This window comes from Pinus tabuliformis, chromosome 3_2, assembly GCF_031772625.1.
Source record: "Pinus tabuliformis cultivar Carrire ecotype Pingquan chromosome 3_2, CPIR1, whole genome shotgun sequence".
NCBI lineage: Eukaryota > Viridiplantae > Streptophyta > Pinopsida > Pinales > Pinaceae > Pinus > Pinus tabuliformis.
In genome coordinates this window covers 470,534,675-470,551,579 of record NC_142302.1, presented here as the reverse complement: position 1 = coordinate 470,551,579, position 16,905 = coordinate 470,534,675, and the positions used below count along the sequence as shown (strand labels likewise).

Here is a 16,905-nt window from a genome sequence, read left to right as displayed (position 1 = left end):
GTTTGCTTTCTTGCATGCTTGTTTTATTTCTTGCTTTGCATGTTTGTTTGTTTGCTTGCTTGTGTGTTTTCTTACTCGCTTTGCTTTCGCTTTTACTTCTGCTTCTGTTTTCGATTTGGTTGCTTCACTTACTATTTTTGTTTTCATTTGTTTGAGTTGCTTAATACCTTACTATTTTTGTTTTTGGAAATAAGTGCTGCCAACTACTGCGTTCTGGCTTTTGAATAGAGTATGTGGCTAAGATTTGAAGAAACTTGTGACACTGCAACACTTGGCCAATCTTGTGTCTGTCTTCTCTATGCTTGGTTATAACCTTCGGCAGATGAAGTCCCAACTAAAAATACGAACCATCTGCGAGGGAAGTTTTGGTTGAACCATGAACCTGTGTCCACACTGGGAAGCCCCATGCCTGCACTCAACCTTCTTCTCTGTGTGTTTAAGCTAATCCAACTAGTAGAAATGGAGAAGGGGAAAATCTAAACGAGCAAACCTATGTCAGAGGTCTTACATGCTTCTCTGAAGGAACAAACTCTTCTACTCTCAATAAGTCAAGATCCCTCTTCTACCCCAATAATAAATAAGTGCATATGCACATTCCTCTTGAAAAATACAAAGGCGAAAGAAGAGAAAGGCTTCCTAAGAAAAGAGGTGAAGCATGCAACTCCACCGGGGTACTGACCAAGCTCATTAGCAGTGGTGAAATGTGTGTGTTATTGCGTGACTCCGATGTGGTACTATCTAGGCCTGTTAGCAGCAGAGCAACACCAGAGATGAAAACTTATACTCTGAAAATTTTCAACTCGCGAGCTAAACTACCCTTCCTGGATTCGAAACACTGTGATCAAGCTAAACTTTTGATTTTGTTTGACTGAGTTGGCAAAAGGTGAACCATGTATCTCCATGGGGTAAGTGGGGAAGTCGAAGTAACCCACACAACGATTCAATACTCCCCGAGAGACCAAGCCCCTGTGCAATCAATGAACCAAAATAGAGAAGTTGGAGTTCTACTAGTGTGTTGCCAAGTGTTGTAGTGGTTACAACCACCCTCCAAAATTTTGGCCTGCACCAAATTTCGAAGCCTCCCTTGAGAGTTTCACTTGAGGATTGCACACAATCTGGTTCACTTTGTGAGCCCGTGTGAGTCTTTTCATCTGCCTTGCTTGTTCATTTCATCTAAGTTTTTTCATGTTGGTATCGAAGTCATGCTTGCGACCATGTTCTGGTCATGATTAAGGTATTCGATTCGTTTGTACATGTTTTGTTCGCTATGAAAGCATCTGTCGCACTCACACACGGAGTCACACTCACTACCACACAAGTGTTGTCACTGTCAATCAACGATCAATCACAAGTGTCGCGCTTGTCACTCACACCATTAGTTAGTCATGTTGAACATGTGTGTTTGGATGGTTTGGGTCATCTCATCGTCAAGTCATGTTGGTGACAAGATCACATGTGCATCTTTCACTCATTCACACACTTAGTCATTTTGATAAAGTTTCGACGACCGAACTCCCCTCTGACAGTCGGACCATCACCCCGCCATCGACTCGATTAACTGTCACCCAGAACAACACAGAAGTACCAATCAAGTCTTTTCAAGTTGCGCTGCCCGCAAGAAATTCAATCAACCTTCATGATGGCCACAAGGAGAGTTGGACCCGACAACCCCCTGGGACTCACTCCCCTCAAAAATTGCGTAGAGGCTACTGACCTTTCCCGTTTTGCTGACTAAGGAAATTGTGCAGACAGGTCACACACACACCTAGTGCCCGTCCATGTCTCCCTCAGAAAATTGCGCAATTTTCCTAATCAACCCTTCTGACAACTGACTGGCTGCTCATCCAGAAAATTGCGCAGTTTTCATGAGCAAGCCCTCTGCTACTTAGTAGTCCACTCAGCTTAGAAACTGCATAGAGATGATCAGTAGGCTACTGCTCAGCAGTCTGCTCAGCTCAAAAACTGCGTAGAGATGATCAACAAGCCCGCCTCCCAGCATCAGTGCAGTCTCTCTCACCATCAACAGACTCACAATTCCCTCTAGGAATTGCATTGTTTCTGCTACCAAGCTCCTAATAGCTGACTTCCTATTCCCCTTGTGAATTCCATAGTTTCTGCTGCCAGTGACCCAGGAGCCAACTTCTAGTTCCCTCTGGGAATTTCATAGTTTTCGTTGTCAAGTTCCGGCTAGTTCCTCCAAAAAACGCCGCCATTTCTGCTTGCCGATCCTCCATGCATCCCGACTTGTTCCTCTAGAAAATTACGCAAATTTTGATGTCAAGCCCTTGCTGCTCGCTCATTCCAGAAAATGCATAGATTCTACCTGCCTTGCCTTCCTGCAGCCCGGACTGTCCCTCCCAAAATTTGTGTAGTTTTGCCTTCCATCCGAGTCGGACCTTGTGGACAGTCACTGTCAACTCGAATTGCCCATCTCCATCACCTAGTGACTATTGCACAGTTTTCATCAATAGTGCTCAGAGCCATCATCCCTCCTCGCAACCTTGCTACCTCTCCCAGTCACCCACATCCGAAATGATCATGTGTCATGGTAGACTAGGAGGTTTTTGGATTTGATGTCGTCTCATCATGAACGAATGCAAGTACAGGTACACTAACAAACATTGCACGATGACGAATGGGATGAACGAAGGGAGCACATGCAGAAGGATAAGTTCACCAATGGATGAACGAACGATGCATGCGAAGGGATGTGCTCACGAACGGATGATCATGCAAAGATGTGTTCGCAGACGAACGATGAGAAAACATGCAAGATGTGCTCACAGACGGACGAACGGACGAACATGCACCTTTCATGAATAGATGATCCTGTCAAGCCTTCCAACATACAAGCAAGAAGCAACGTGCCAAAGCAACATCAAGCGAACCAACGACCATTGAAGACTCCGTGCACCTTGCCATGTGGAGGTGAAGTTGTGACACACCATGAAGACATCCATCACCTAGCAGCACTGCAGCTCGACATGCACTCCAACAGCAGCATGAATGTACCAGCACTGTCATGTCGAGTCGTGTCATGAGTCATGTCATCCACATCTCTACTATGGGCCATGTTGTCAATCAATGGAATGTAACGTGGAAGTCCAAGAGACCCACTTGTTGTACAAAGAGTCATGTAAAGTCGAAAAGTCATGGAAGTCAAACAGTCATGAGGGTAGTCGAACAACCACAAGGGTCAATTTCACCCTTGGCTATAAATACCCCCTCATTTGTACATGCAAAAGACTTTTCACCTCAGCTCCTCCCACATAGCCAAGAGAGTATGTAATCTTTCCTTTGAGGAGTAAGTAGTGGCTCCAACACCCCTAACACGAGGTTAGTGATGTATGGTGTAACGATGTGTCTTGGAACTTTTACTTAAGTCAGAAGCCTGCTAACAGGACAACACGTTTTCACACATGTATTGTAACTGTTGCAAGACTAATCTTTAACACTTGTGATGCATGTTGCTTTAACCTGTGCTCTACATTTGAACTATTTCACTTGTTGTAATACATAATCTATTAATGGAAATATGTTGTATATGATGTTAATGTTGTCTCGCCGGTGTAGACTACTCTCCCAGACATTAGACAGAACTTTCACATGGAACTTGCTATAACAATTGTTTTACTCATGTGGACTAATCTGTTGCGTGTTATACGTGTTATCTTCCCTTGTGTGTTTTGACTGCCACATCCGTGTGAACTGTTCCGCTGGAAGCTGTGCATGTCCTGTTGTGTTGTGTGTTCCTAGCAGAGTTGGGACTTCTCCCAACCGACTTGGGGCTCACTCTCACCCTCTCTCCCTCTACAGTGAAAGAACCATTGACACAAGCAACACTTACACTCACTAGGCATGTGAACCTCACTTCTCAAAGACAAAGCATACCACTCTCTTGTGGTGACAAGCAAGAGTTGAGGCAAATCTTTAAGATAATGGCAATCGGGCCATCATACCGAATGGGACTCCCACACCAAACGGTGTGAGGTCTAGTTGGGACTTCATACCAGGGTGATCCCCTGAATGTTGGCGAGTCCAGCACCGTTAACAGAACTTAAGTTGGACCACCTTCACTTGGTGACTGAAATGCTTGAGTTTCGAGTTGAAAATCTAGTGTTGATTTAAGTAGGGAATGGAGCTAAGGTTCAAAACCAAGCAAACGAGAACAACTCGAAGTAGTTCAAGATGGGTGAATAGATGGGGAGAGCAACATTGACATTTTTTATGACTAGGAAGTCACCCCTACTCAGCTTGAATTAGAAGCAACTAAAGACCAGGTCACCCCCATTGGGGAGGAAATGTAGTATCATCTAGTTTCTAGTTTTTTTTGTTATGTTATGTAAATATGTATTCTTTCGTGGTGTGAAATCATACTAGTATTTTGTAGCTTAGGGATAAATTCTGATAGCTTTTTATGGAATTTTTGGATAGTAGTAGAAGACTATTTGGAATATGTTGTACAAGGTCATGGCCTTCAAACCAAGTTTTCTATCATGTAGGGAATGCCCATTCCTTTAAAAATATGCCCATTCTTATTATTATGTTGAAAGGTGCTCTCCAACCCAATGTCGTAGAAATGTTGTAATGTTAAAATAAAATAAAATAAAAAACATAAATTAATAATTATAATTATAATTATAATTATAATTATATTTATATTTATAGTTATAATTATAATTATATTTATATTTATATTTATAATTATAATTATTTTTATATTTATAATAATATTTATAATTATAATTATAATTATAATTAATAATTAAACCATTTTACATTTATCTTAATTATTGATCTACCAAGCATTGAGATGGATTAAATATTTTGAAATGCAAACTTCTCTTAGAATGAAAAGAGATTTCATCTCTCTCAACACTTGATAAATATGGAATTAAAATGTATCTAGACTAGTTTAATTAATAACTAATTAAAAATAGTACACACACATACATGTTTGTAAGTCGAGAGGTTCTATTAATTCAAAATAATATTACATCAGTGAATTATAAGATCAAAATTCTTTCGACCTCACTCCTACCATATTCATTGGCCAGAAGAGGAAAGTAAAAATATTATAGGCATACCCAAATTAGAAAAATGAGAACTAATTTCCCAAACTAACCAAAAAGTTCCAAGAACCAAAATACATGAGAAGGTCATCCTGGATCAAACGAGTGAACTGGAGCTAAGTGGTTCAGAGATGACAGAGAGCTAAAGTCGCAGTAAACGTGCTTCTCCATATATTTTCATATAATTTATAATATTTTAAAATATGTACATATATAAACTAGTTATTAATATATTTATATTTCGATAAGTATTATGTAAACTAGTTATTACCATCCATCATAATTTACTCATATATTGATAAATATATATTTATAATATATTATCAAAAAATTATATATATAAAAGTTAATTTTAAAATTAATTTATACATTAAAAATGGTATATTAGTATTATTAATATAATTGAGGTATGTTAATTTATTGTATTTTATATTAAATCAATAATAAATTATTTATTTCTAATAAATTTAATAAAAAAATTATTAATTTTTATTATTAAATAATTATGTAAAAATAATTTTAAATATTAATATATGTAAAATAATATTTCCAAATATTTATATAAATATTTTGATTATTATATATAGATATATTTGGCAAGGAGCTAGGACAATTTTGGCAAACAACTAAGAATTTTTCAAGATTCCTGCATCAAGATGGGTGTGACTTTTAATACCGACAATACTAGAGTCATGATAATTAAATAAAAAAGATCACCTATGATAGTTTTATTTATGATAATAACTACTTGGAGAAAGTTATTTCATACAAATATTTGGGAATTGACATCCATTATCAACTTAGTTTCATTTATGATAATAACTACTTGGAGAAAGTTCTTTCATACAAATATCTGGGAATCAACATCCATCATCAACTCAATTGGAATTATAACATTGAGAAAAGGATAAACGGAAGACAAAAAGTTTACTATGGGCTTGAAAACAATTATAAGGCATCATATTTTTGGATTTTGAATTAAAAAGCCAAAAAACGAAAAACCTCCTCTTTAAGACTCTTATTGCCCATATTATTTTATATGGATGTGAAGTTTGGGGTTGCATTATATCTAGATATTTGTGGAGGAATATTGAGTAGATCCAAACACAATTTATACCCTACAACCTCAATATTAGAGGAAATACTCCATATCCTATCCTCTTGATTGAAACTAGCATTTCCCCCATTGAAAGCATCGTTGTGACTAGGTATCTCATGTATAAGAAGAAGTTATTCAACATGGAAGCCAAGAGGTTTCCTAAAATTGCTTCTAACTCTAAACAAAACCCCCACCTTCAACTCAAGGGAGGATGGCATAAGGGTACCCAATATTGGCTAGACCAATGGGGGATAAAGGAGAATATCATCTTGAAGAATAAGGATAATATTAAAAACATTATTACTTCCAAATTTAAGGATAAGTTGTGAGGAGATAAAGAGTTAGAGGGGAATGAAACTAATATATTATAAGGGGGTGATGAACCCCAATCTTAAAAACCATAATTATTTATCTATCTTGATTAGTGTCAAGAAGAAAATGAATATTGCAAAGATAAGAATTAATTCTCATAAGCTTCAAAGTGAAATTGGGCATTGATCAATTCCCAAAATGCCACAGGATGAAATATTTTTTCACCTATGCAATACTAAGAGGGTTGAAAATGAAAAGAACTATCTCTTGGATTGTTTGGATTTTACTCGCATTTGTTCTAAATTTCAAAATATTTGTCACACTACCAACCTTCTTGACCTTTTAATTCACCATAACTCTGGTGATTAGTGAATGCTTCTCTCACTTCTTTTCAAGAATAGAAATAAAATGTTAAAGAGACTCAATTAATCTATTACCTCCTTAAGGTGGTATTTGTGGTCTTCATCATCATCATCATCACCAATTGAAATATTTAATAGAAAAACTACAAGAAAACAGACTTCGAGATACTTCCAGCTCTTTAGCTAGGAACCTTTTCCTTACATGTATGAAAAATCAACTTTTAACTAAATATTTTTTATAAGTTGGTCGTCGTGATTGTCACTCTATGCCATCATGATCCTCATCATTTTTATCCTTCTCATCATCCTCTTCATCATCATCATTGTCATCATCATTGTCATCGTCATCATCATAATCATCGTCGTCATCATTACCATTGTCGTTGTCGTTGTCATCCTCATCATCCATTAGAGAAATTTTGAGGTATAAAATGGGCCTCCTAAGGAATATTATAAAATAATAGTGGAAATAATAAAATAAGATTAGATTACATCATCAAATTTTAGAGGGAAAAAAAGAAAAAACTAGTTTTTCAACTCGTATTTTCAACTTATCTCCCTACAGTTTTACTCAAATTTTGAGCAAGAGCCCTTGTTGGATGTGAAATTTAATTCCTCATCCAATGAGTACCCATGTTGCATACGTTAATGGACCATGCTACATTAAAAATGAGAAATACATGAAAAACGTGATTGCAATCACATTTTTCATGTATTTCTAATTTTTCGTGTAGCACGGTCCATCAAAAGTATGCAACATGGGTACTTCTTAGATGAGGAATTAGATTCTTCATCCAACGATTGCTCACACTCAAAATTTGAGTAAAATCATAAGGAGATAAGACATTGAAAATATGAGTTGAAAAAGTAGTTTTTTTTATTTTTTTTATCTTTTTACTTTTTTTACTCCAAAAATGGTGAATCATCCCCCAAGGTTGACATCATCATTTTGAATCCATTTTTTTTTTTAATCTTTTTACTTTTTTACTCCAAGAATGGTGAATCATCCCCCATGGTTGACATCATCATTTTGAATCCTATTGGTCCTTGTAAAGTTGATTTTGGTTGTACATTTTTGTTTTGAGGCCCATTTTAGACCTTAAAATTTCTCTAATGATTGCCCTCATCATCGTCATCATTGTTGGTGTTGGTGTCATCTTCTTTGTGTCATCGTCGGCGTCTTTATCACGTCGGCGTCATTATTTTCCTTGTCATCATCATTTTAGTCATTGTCATCATCATCGTTGTCGTCGTCATCATCATCATCATTGTTTTCATTGTCATCGTTCTCATCGTTGTCCTCATCATCATCGTCATTGTTGTTGTCATCGTTGTCGTTGGTGGCATCATTATCATTGGTGACGGCGGCATCCACTTCTTCATTATCATCATTGTCATCGTCATCTTTTTCATGATCATCATCTTCATTGTCATCGTCATCATCGCCATCATCATCATCATCATCACCATCATCATCATCATTGTCGTCTACATCATCCTCGTCATCATTGTCCCCATCATCGTTGTTGTCAGCATCATCCTCATCGTTATCCTAGTCATTAGCATCGACAGTGTCAATGTCATTGTCGTTGTCGTCATCATCATCATCATCACCATCATCAATCTACAAGAATATAAACCACCAACATTATCAATTCAAATATTTAATAGAAAATCTACAAGAAAACAAACCACGATCATAATCAATTAAAATATTTAATAAAAAATCTAAAAAAAACAAACTCTGAGATTCTTCTAGCTCTTTGGCTAGGAACATCATCATCATCATCATTTAAAATATTTAATAGGAAATCTACAAGAAAACAAACCACCATGATCATCAATTAAAATATTTAATAAAAAATCTACAAGAAAACAAACTTCAAGATACATCTAGCTCTTTGGCTAGGAACGTCATCATCATCAACATCATTTCAAATATTTAATAGAAAATATACCAGAAATAAATAAAAAAATAAAAAACTAAAAAAAAATATTCATCATCAATTAAAATATTTAATAGAATATCTAAAATAAAACAAACCACCATCATCATCAATTAAAATATTTGATTAAAAATCTACAAGAAAACAAACTTCAAGATACTTCTAGCTCTTTTGCTAGGAACATCATCATAACATCCTCATTTAAAATATTTAATAGAAAATCTACAAGAAAATAAAACACCATCATCATAAAGTAAAATATTTAATAGAAAATCTACAAGAAAACAAACTTGAAGATTCATCATCATCATCATCATCATCATCATCAAAACAAAGTTAGAAATACTTCTAGCTCTTTGGCTAGAAACATAAAAAATCTAAGAAACAAACTTCTTTTTCTTCATCTTCATCATCATCATCAGGAGCATCATCAAACTTGAAGATTCATCATCATCATCATCATCATCATCAAAACAAACTTAGAAATACTTCTAGCTCTTTGGCTAGAAACATAAAAAATCTAAGAAACAAACTTCTTTTTCTTCATCTTCATCATCATCATCAGGAGCATCATCATCATCATCAGCAACATCATCATCATCTTCTTCTTCTTAATACTTAGAAATACTTCTAGCTCATCATCTTCTTCTTCTTAATACTTAGAAATACTTCTAGCTCATCATCATCATCTTTAGCTCCTCCTCCTCTTCTTCTTAATACTTAGAAATACTTCTAGCTCCTCATCATCATCATCATCATCATCATCATCATCATCATCATCCTCCTCCTCCTCCTCCTCCTCCTCCTCCTCCTCCTAATACTTCTAGCTCTTTGGCTAGAAACATAAAAAATCTAAGAAACAAACTTCTTTTTCTTCATCTTCATCATCATCATCAGGAGCATCATCAAACTTGAAGATTCATCATCATCATCATCATCATCATCAAAACAAACTTAGAAATACTTCTAGCTCTTTGGCTAGAAACATAAAAAATCTAAGAAACAAACTTCTTTTTCTTCATCTTCATCATCATCATCAGGAGCATCATCATCATCATCAGCAACATCATCATCATCTTCTTCTTCTTAATACTTAGAAATACTTCTAGCTCATCATCTTCTTCTTCTTAATACTTAGAAATACTTCTAGCTCATCATCATCATCTTTAGCTCCTCCTCCTCTTCTTCTTAATACTTAGAACTCCTCCTCCTCCTCCTCCTCCTCCTCCTCCTCCTCCTCCTCCCTCCTCCTCCTCCTCCTCCTCCTCCTCCTCCTCCTCCTCCTCCTCCTCCTCCTCCTCCTCCTCCTCCTCCTCCTCCTCCTCCTCCTCCTCCTCCTCCTCCTCCTCCTCCTCCTCCTCCTCCTCCTCCTCCTCCTCCTCCTCCTCCTCCTCCTCCTGAAATTCAATTTGCATCCACTACCAGAAATTCGAAAGCTTCATCGCTAACAATAAAGGTTGTAGGCATGCATGGAAAACAGGGAGTCAATTTAAACTACTAAGAGTTTAACGCCTGGTTGATCTGAATGTGGAGGAAAACCAGCTGGTTAGAGTTGCTTCTGTTGCTTTGTTTGTAAGGATGCAGTTCGTCTGCATTATGAACCTCTTGAGAATAATGCTCATGCCCCCGGCTGCCACTCGTATGTGGTCTCAACTTGTTCTGTGCATTGGCCTCTGCTGCCTCTCTATATTAAATCTCTCTGTGTTAAATATTTCATAAATTCTGAGATTTTTTCTTTCCCGTCGTTGTGATTGGGGTGGGTTCATTGTGTTGATGCAGTGAATCATGGTTGGATGAGAGTGATGCTCGAGGAGAATAAAGTAAATTTCGTCGGCGTGCCCACAGAGCAGGAAGAGCGTTATTATTCGCCAGTAGCACTAGATTTCGGAGAGAGTAAGTGTTCTAATAACAATACCATTTTAATATCAATATCTTTCTGTTAATCCCAGACAGTGAGGACCTAAAACCATCCCGGCCACGGTCCACCGTCCCTCATCTGATGTAGATGGTTTATTCTCTGAATATTTGGTAATTAGAGGGATATAGATGCTGTCAAATAATTGATGGCATGTCTGTCTGATTGCTCGAATATTTAGAGAATCAGTAATCGAGATGGTTTATTCTCTGAATATTTGGTAATTAGAGGGATATAGACGCTGTCAAATAATTGATGGCATGTCTGTCTTTTTATTGCTGAATATTTAGAGAATCAGTAATCGATATAAGGATGCTTGGCCACCGGTGTTTTATTAATTTTTTTGCCATTTTTTGGTAATGTTGATAAAGTTTTTTAGGGTAATGTGAATTTTGAGATAACTAGCCTTTAATATATGACTTGATTAATCAAAATCTAAAAACATCTAAATAGTCAAAACCATCCTAAATAACACCCACTTAAACCACACCAAAACTTAACCTAACTAAATTTTTATCCACTGACCTTTTCACTAAATAGTGAAAGAAATTTTTTATCTTTACTGTAGATCCAATTTGAGAATTTTCATTTGTTATCTTCTTTTGCGACTGAAACTCATTTGCTTGGCATTGGTTAAAAAAGACCAATACCATAATCAAATGATCGTAGGAGCTAAGTTCTTCAACTTCATTTGTGAGTGTCTACATAGCCGAACAGTTTCCAATCATTGTGGTAGTTTCAGTTGTGTGTCACAGTTAAAAATTAGACCTTACATTTGATGATTGTTAAAAGTGTTCTTTTCACTTTTATTTCGTTGCTTTGTTTCCATATTGGTATTCAATTTTTTTAGTATTAGCTTATTTTGCTTTGGGGAGTTTGTGTGGATTTTAAGAGGTTGTATTCTTGAATATTATTATGCAATCTCAAGAGCGTTGGGTGTGGTTTTGCAACTTAAGGAGCCTCTGGTGTGACTGTACAATAACTGGATCTCGAGGGGAGCCAAACTTTCAAAAATTCTTCGTGTTCGTTGTTTTGGTATCAGCATTCATGGTTTGAATATTGATCTGAAAGTGGCAAGTTTGATTTTTTATTAATATTTAAAAAATAAAATAAAATCATAATTTAATTGTCAAATTATGAATAAAAATAGATATTTAGTTGTCCGTTGATTTATCAAGGTTAACTAGTTTAGAGCATACATGTGAGAAAAAGACAAATTCTTAGTCAAAGACAAATTCTTAGTCAAATTATAGCGGGTTTAGGGTATAAATGTATGAGGAAAAAATCTTAGCCAACCTGAAAAAGTTTTAGATGCCAGTTATTATTAATATATCTACTTTTAACATTAATGTGAAATTTAATTTAATTTTATTAAAAAACAATTTTTTTTTTCAATGTTAGAAAGTGGGTTGTTTTTTAATACAAAGGTTAGAAAGTGGGTTTTTCTTATTTTAAAGTTAAGGGTTGTTAATAATGGTTAATGACGATGATTCTTGGATCTTTTATGTATTTGGTTTTTTTAATTCTTTAATGGATAGTGTAATAATTTAGATTTATATTTAGTCAGGATCTATCAAGGGCTGAGCCCTCAAATCTCTTTTCATTCTAAAAGAGGTTTGCATATCAATAGATTTGATCCTTCTCAAAGTTTGGTAGATGCCGAGTAAAGATGGATCTAGGTTGGTTTAAGATCCCAAATAAAGATGGATCTAGGTTTTTTTTTTTAATTTAATTTAATTTTTATTTTTATGTAATTTTTATGTTTATTGTAAGTGTTAAGTTTTACTTTTAAAAATGTCATAAAATTAAATTAAAAATAAAATATTTATAATTTCTTGTTTTTTTTATAAATTGAGTTATGGTTTTTGGTATATGGTGTTGATAAGCCATGGTATTGTAAAAAGGCCTATTTAGAAGTTAATAATATCCATGGTAAAATGGGGTAAATATTCATGGTTAAAATTCTTGTTATATTGTAAATATTAATTTTTTATGTGTTTATTAATTAAATTTAAATATAGTTACTGAATCATTATTTCAATTTATATGGTAAAATGGATGTTAATTTATTTAAGTACTATTTGTATGTTATAAACTTTATTGTGATATATATATATATATATATATATATATATATATATGATAAATTTATTAATAAAAACAAAATTATAATATATAAAAAAAATAAAATTGAATTTAAAAAATATTTATATCTAACGTCTACACATCTATCCTATAGTGGGTTGTAGGGCACGAGGAATCAATTATTTTTCATTGTATATTTTAAAATTATTAAAGTTGTTTTTCTTCCCTTTTGTATCTTAAGTATTTTTTTTTTAATTAATAATTGACTCTTAAATATTCAAATATAATAAATATTTTGCAATGGGGATGTCGATCTCCAAGACATGCTCGACGTGTGGGCAATGAAAAATATTATACGACAGATGGGGAGGAGGACAGATCATCTAACCTCCCACTATGTAAGGTGTAAGGTGAAAGAAATGGTGAGGCGTGTGAGATTTCATTCATCCTCTGCGGGAAGATGTGCTGGTAAGGCAAGGTGATTAATGGCAAATGTTGGCGTTGCGGTAGGATATATTGAGATGGCAGTGTGGAGACTAGTAGATTTTGGTCCAAGCAATTGTAGTTTGTCTAGTTTCTTCAGCCCTCAGGTAGTCTTGGAGTGGTGGAGAAAACGATGTCGTTGTTCCCTCCACTATGAACAGACAACAAAAGCTTCAAGTTTGTATGTCTGGGCCCAGTTTGTTGCCTCTGTCAACGGGTTATGGGAAATTTGCATGGTAAGGTGGTTGGTCTTAGTATCCATACTTGCGGTGCTCGATAGATATTTTTCTGAGTATTTTTTGTGTTTAAAGTGGTGGCAGGGTCTTTGGTTTGCATGGAGTATTTTGGTTACCCTACTCTTTTCAGTTTTATCCTGGAATTCTGAGACGCATAATTGGGTAAGTAGAATTCGGTCTCGGAGGTCGCAGGGGGGCCTGGTTGTGTTTGTTTTGGATTTTAATTGACTCGGGTTAGGTTCTCAGGGTTCTGTGCTCTGGGGTGAAGTATTTTGGCTCATGACTCTGCTTCCAGGTGTTTCCCCTGACAGCGGAGAGAAAGAGATTCTAGGTGTGGTTGAGCCTGTGTCCCTCCTAGCTGGTGTGTGGTGGCTGGCAATCTGAGGGGAAGGCTCTTGTTGGATATTTCGAGGCTAGCATCAAGCTTGCTTTGGTTCACGGCTTGTCAGGAGGTGGTGAAGAGGGTTGTAGGTCTTATCTTGGGGGCGTCTTCCTGGGCATTCACCATGTGACATGTACCACGTAATTCTCGCTCCCAACCCATACAAAGGGGTGTCTCGACCAAACAAGGTGGCTCTGGCATCGAGTTAGAGGTGGCACTAGGGGATAGGGTTGTTGCAAGACCCAGGCGGGGAGGGTGTGTCACTGGTGTTGTGGTGAGGGTGTCATTTGGAGCTCGATGTGGTAGAAGAGGTGTGCATCCCATGAGGGTTGGTTGGTTTATTAGCGGTGGTAAGAATGGAAGTGTGGATCGTGGTTGTGGAGTAGGTTTGCGGGGTTGGAATCGTAGACAAGGGTGCGCAGGAGCTATTGGCCGATAGAATTGCTCGGTTGCTCATCATGTCCTACTCTAGTCGATTCTGGATCACCTGGAAGCATACAACAGGACAAGAAAGGAAGAGCATGAGGTTGTCATTGCCACGTTAAACCAGTTGCATTACTTTCAAAGCCATGTCAGAGAAAGGATTATGGTGGTTTGGCGGGGACAAAATTTTCTTGCAGAAAAGGTCGAGAAGCTGGAAATGTAGTTGGCTTATTTTGAGAAACATGTTTAGTGTTCATATCACCCCCCTCCACCTCCATGGATTGGGCCGTATAATCAGGCGGAAATTACTTCTAATGATTGAGTATGGTCACAAGCGTCCTTCTGCTTCTATTTGTCTTCTGATGCTTTTGGCATGTCAGACTATGGACTTCTAATCTAGTTCTTCTTTTATTTTTTTGTAATATGGTGATAACATTGGTCAATAAACCTAGTTGGGATGAGACCATTTACATTTTGACATTTATATACTTTCCTTTTAATTAATAAATAAATCATCGATTTAAAATGTATATATATATATATATATATATATATATATATATATATAATATTTTTTTTAATATTTCATATTTATAATATATTTTTATATTTAGATTAATTTTAATTTTGATTTTAATTATTTTATTTTATTAATAGAGTATTTTTTAGAGACATTGGTTGGAAATTTGTTTTATTTTTGATATGGTGTTGAAAGTAATTCTTTTATTTTTAATTCGATGGTTTGTTTTGTAATTGTAATTACTTTTACTTTTGAGTCCGTTTTAGAAAATTGTGTTATTTTATTGTAACTTCTAGTGATAATTAATTATTTATCTTACTTTCTATATATTGGTATAAAAGTGGCTATTGTTTTTATTTGAATAAATAAAATAATTGTTTGAAATGATTATTTTATTTCATTTTTGATAATTTGCATATATTTTAGGATTATTGGTTCAAAATAATATTCATTTTCTCCAAATTTTAACAATATTTGATTGGTAATAATTGAAAGTCATTTTTAACCTTTAATTTAATTGTTTAGTCTATAATTGAAATTTATGTTTAGAATATTGTCTTTCTTTTTAACCCGAACCACATACATTATTTCATAATTACCATAAACTCGTCAATTACAACATGTTTATTGTTATTTTGTGTAATCGAAACCATATACACTTATTTCAAAAATGCCATCCTCTAGGCACAACATGCCTCTGGAAACTTAACCTCAAACAACATAGAAAGCAATTTATTCATCGAACTCTTGGAGTTAATATCCTTTTGAATTTTTTAAATATTGGTATAAGTATCTATTCCATTCTTTTCTATAATTTAGATAATTGTTAAAAGCTATTTTTTTTTCTCAAAATATATATATATATTTTTTAAATATTTTTTTTTTTTTTTAGTTATATTTTTTTTTTCCTAATTGCTGTGCGAGCTGGCCTTAGTGGGCTTGTATGGGCCCAAAGATTAATGTGGCTCATTAAGAGCATCACGACCACCCTTTGCATGCAGCCAACACTTGGAGTGGTGGCGGCAAGCATGCGAGGTTTAATGCATGAGGGTGGCAGAGTGTTAAGGACAGTTGGAGAGGGAAATACTTTGTTTGGATTGTTGAGGAGAGTAGTGTGGGCACTCACGCTCCTATGGAACTGGTGTGTGAGGGGAATTCCTAACATATGGAAACAGTTGGCGTCCTCAATAATTGGTAGCGATTCCTATTATGTTATCAACCTTAACCCTCCAATTTTAGTTAGAAGGGAGCAATATATTTAGCCTCGGGTCAGGGAATTGAATGTGTATGGGCTATGGGGTGACAGGTTCTAGAAGGGCCATAAGCATGGCCTCACTGGGTTCCAGGTTGGGTTTGTGTCCATAGTTCTGCTTGTCCCAGTGTCAGTAGAGTTCAGGATATGTTTGTCTCTCATGGGTGCATGCAAGGTCAGGATTATAGAAAGTAGGGTATGTGGAAATTCTCCTCCCTTAGGTTTGGAAGAGTTGGCAGGGGGTTGGGTCTACGAAGAATTGAGGTGGGGGGGGAGAGGGGGGTCCAAATCTCCTCAGCGTAGAGAGAGCCAGGGGTTCAAGGAACTCCAGATATACCCTCTAGTGACAGAAGGGTGAAGGTAGAGAAGCCCTGTTGGTCATTTTATGGGTAAGTCTAGTCCCGTGGACTCAAATATCTTGGGTTAGGAACCTCTGTTTGGATGGAATTCATATCAAGTATCGGTAGTGGCTAAGGATTAACGCCGATCAATTGAAGTTGGTTATGGAAAAACGGGTCAAGATTCCCATAGCTTGGGCACTCTGTATGGGGTCGTTTAGCAAGGGGTTTGACGGGCTATGGGCTTAGTCCCGCAGCCGGCTTGAATCCCCTTTCAATTCTTGTTACTATGTTTGGTTAATGAATTCAATTATTGTTGGAAATTGTTGTTGTACTATTGATGGCTTGGTAATAGTTGGCATGGCCAGTTTGTTCAAGCTCTGCGCTGGGCAGAGGAAGGCATGTAAAAATAGTGGCATTATAATCATGTGTTGGCATACAATTACTCGCAGTCAGTGGAGTGGGTTCCTTACTCGGTTG

The 16,905-nt window shown here is 36.0% G+C and overlaps 1 protein-coding gene across 2 annotated transcripts in view; it reads left to right on the top strand.

Moving 5' to 3' along the window:
* Positions 1-16,905, top strand: part of LOC149181333 (xylan glycosyltransferase MUCI21-like) — a 168,083-nt gene that overhangs the window by 86,479 nt on the left and 64,699 nt on the right. Inside the window, exon 1 of one of the 2 annotated variants that reach the window (XM_089416577.1) lies at positions 10,577-10,684. The exons of the other annotated variant lie outside the window; for it this stretch is intronic. Coding sequence (XP_089272703.1) covers positions 10,585-10,684 — 100 coding nt within the window. The 5' untranslated portion in view covers positions 10,577-10,584. Of the gene's footprint in view, positions 1-10,576; positions 10,685-16,905 lie in introns of those variants that run through there. 2 annotated transcript variants of the gene reach the window in all.